The sequence below is a fragment of the Etheostoma spectabile genome, chromosome 12, assembly GCF_008692095.1.
Source record: "Etheostoma spectabile isolate EspeVRDwgs_2016 chromosome 12, UIUC_Espe_1.0, whole genome shotgun sequence".
Lineage (NCBI taxonomy): Eukaryota > Metazoa > Chordata > Actinopteri > Perciformes > Percidae > Etheostoma > Etheostoma spectabile.
The window spans coordinates 28,859,507-28,862,722 of NC_045744.1; the positions used below are offsets into that span (position 1 = coordinate 28,859,507).

Below are 3,216 nucleotides of genomic sequence, written 5' to 3' on the forward strand. Positions count from 1 at the left end.
GACAGGGCCCATTGCCTCCACTTCATGAGGAGAACAGCTCGGACAGCTCGACTAATCAAAATGGCAGTCCACCACAACGTGTTGCATTAGAAAGTCCAGCAGAAGATATAAAACCAGAGAAACCAAATGACTCAAGTTTGAATCAGGCAGGGTCTGACCTTGGTGCTGAAACCAGGGAGCAGCATTCAGTGACACAGGAAAATGTGGGAGGGGGTGAAACAACGGACAATGTTCCGGCAGAAAACCTAGATGATTTGTGCGCAGTTAATCCTGCTGAAAGCCTACCAGCGAATGGAGCTACAGCGGAGAGCGCATCCACAATATCAGCAACTGATGTGGCAGCAGACCTCCAAGTCACAAATGAACATAGTGTTAGTAAAACAATAACTAAGGAAGTAGAATTAGGAGAGAAGGAAGCCATTACAAGAGAAACACCTCAGGGTGGCACAGGCAAACAAACTGCTGAAGTGAAAAGTGAGTGTGAGGGACAAGACAGTACAATGCCTGATGACAAGCAGGAGCAACAAAAGAAGCCATTTGCTGTTCCAGAGCAGAGACTTAGTTTACGGACTCACCTGGGGCGAGACCACACAGGGTTACCAGAGTTTCCGCCAGATAGGCTGCCACTTTCAGTTCCCCCAAACCTAGACCGCAGGCTGTCTCTTAGCTTGGAGGGGGAGAGGAGGAGCAAGGGCCCCTCCCACCGAATGGAAGCCTTGCAGACCAAGCTGGCTATTTCTCCAGGTCGTGTGGCAGTTGAGCGCCTGGCACGGATGAGGGAGGTGGACGTTATGTATCGTATGAGGCGCCTCAGCATTAGGAGTACTGACTCTGGGGAGGGGGAGGCAGAGGGAGAGGGCAAGGACGAACAAGAGGAGGAGCCCCACCCTTCTCCTCAGAGAGACACACAGAACGATCAAGAGCAAGAGGTCACCCATTCACAGCAGGTCTCTGAGGAGACAGTGTTGCAAGATGAGGAATCATCTCTTTCAGGTAAGATAAGGATGTAAATTAATCTTTGAGGATTTTTGTGGAAAAATTAATGTCTGTTTGTACAGCTTTACAAATATACCCACAATTTGAAATTGGCAAGGGCAATATTAATAGTAAATCATTTATTTCTCTTGTGGTGCTTGGGCCTCACAGATTTAGTATTGACTACTAAATCTAAAAGGAAAATACCAATGCAAATATTTTAAATATTTCTTCAATGCATCATGATCATGATTTCACTCTCCCTGTCCACAGATTTATTATGCATGCTTCAGGATGACTGAAATCATAGGTGTTTATAGGAAATTATAGACTTTAATTCAATGCAGTTTTATTCATAGTATCAATTCATAACTCAATCAATCAATAAACATATGGCTATTTATAAAAAAGAGTCATTGTATGCTACATGGGTAATTTTGACCAAAATTGTGAAAACGAGAGATCAAACCTTGTTAAGAGAGATGGCTAAAACAATATATTTGATTTAATACTTTATGGGAATTTTTCCTCACCAATCTTAAAAACCCAAATCTAGAAGAAAGGTTATAGTCTTGTGTAAGTAAGGGAGCACACATGTGCATATAATCTTAAAACCTACAAACCTAAATCTTATTTAGGTTGCAAGTTATCAAAATTGAAGAGACTGTCAATGGGCCTTGCTGTTAAAGACATCTCCACAAGATGGTGTCAGAGCCCCTAAGACAGTACTACCCTCCTCTGTGAATTCAAATCATATTACTGAAACAAACAATACCAAAAAACAAAATTGACTGTACCGTCAAAAGGGAATTATTTTTGACTATGCTAGAAATTGCAGTTTTTGTCAGGTTATTTTTTGCACTTTGCACCTTACTACCCTTCTTTAGTTGTGGATCATTTTGATCAATAATATACAATACTAAAAAAACAATACTTTTTGTCAATTAATATTTTTCTTCTTTACGTCCCAGAACCTCATGATCCAAGCAGAGTGGTGAAAGTGTAGAAAGACTGCGTCCATCCTCTCCATCTGAGGTTTTTAGCTCTAACACTGTGACCTGGCTGCCTACTAGAATGCCTTCATCTCATCTTGACACTGAAATGGCCTTCTTGTCCGACAAGAGCATTGTGTACACCCTCACCCTCGGCGCTGCGTTGACTACTAAGAGTGCTGTTCCACTGCCAAAGGGAGGTGCCCCTTTAACTTTTGGGGCAACTTCCACTTCAAATCCCTCCCCAGCCTTCCCAAACTGACTTCCCACTACCCCATCTTTCCTCCATCCCCAAGCCCATCCCCTTAGAGGGTTTCAACTAGTTAGTCTTCTTGTAGCGGCTTGTCCTTTCTATTCTATCCTCCCTATGCTTTTCTCATTGGCAGACATTATGCAATTCTGTTGTGCATACTAGAACTTTTAAAATGTCCATAGTGAATACAGTCAAGAAATGTTTCGCATACTGAACGAATCTGTTTGTTTACGATTGAGCTGTTAAGGATATGAATGTAAGCGTTTATGTTTAACCTAACGTAGACTAAGAAGGGTTATTGACACAAACCTGTTCTGTGTCATTCAAACCACACCAAAATAAACAGCGTATCGGATTGTTGTGGTGAGGCAACAGCTGTTTTAGAACTGGACATCACTGTCTCTGGCTCAAGAACTGTTTAGATTTTTTTTTTAGAGGAGATAAATTAGCCTTTCTTTTTTTAAAATGTTACGACATTGTGCCCTGTCTCATTGCTTTTGTACACACTGCAACCATAACATATAGAGCTCTTCAATGAAGAGTGACTCTACAACACGTGACATGATAGACCAGTAACCCATTATACATTACATTAGTTTCACGCTGGACAGGGGGAATTGCCTTCTTTAACGAGATGTGTGTTAGTCCTCTGATCAATCCGATGTATAACTCCCATTTCCAGGTAATTTCAGGAAGCAATAAAGGCACAGATTGAGTTGAAATGGTGGTTGGCAAATTTGATAAATTTTAAAGATGGATATAGAACAAAAAAAAAAGATAGGTAGAGCAATATTGTTGTACAAACAGCTCAGTGGTGTAGTGGAGCTACCTGTAGGAACCATTGTCAGGAGTTTTAATGTGAACGTGTCATTCAAATCATATTACAGGGATATGGAATCGTGTCAGGGTATATGGGCGCTTAACAGGGGGTGGGTGCTTTACTTCATGATATATATATATATATATATATATATATATATATATATATATATATAT

At 40.9% G+C, this 3,216-nt stretch overlaps 1 protein-coding gene across 1 annotated transcript in view; it reads left to right on the forward strand.

Annotated features, from left to right (window-relative positions):
* Positions 1-3,216, forward strand: part of jcadb (junctional cadherin 5 associated b) — a 15,234-nt gene that overhangs the window by 11,234 nt on the left and 784 nt on the right. The window contains exons 3-4 of the mRNA XM_032532130.1: positions 1-993; positions 1,947-3,216. The exon at positions 1-993 is cut by the window's left edge and continues 2,939 nt beyond it; the exon at positions 1,947-3,216 is cut by the window's right edge and continues 784 nt beyond it. Coding sequence (XP_032388021.1) covers positions 1-993; positions 1,947-1,981 — 1,028 coding nt within the window. The 3' untranslated portion in view covers positions 1,982-3,216. The remainder of the gene's footprint in view (positions 994-1,946) is intronic.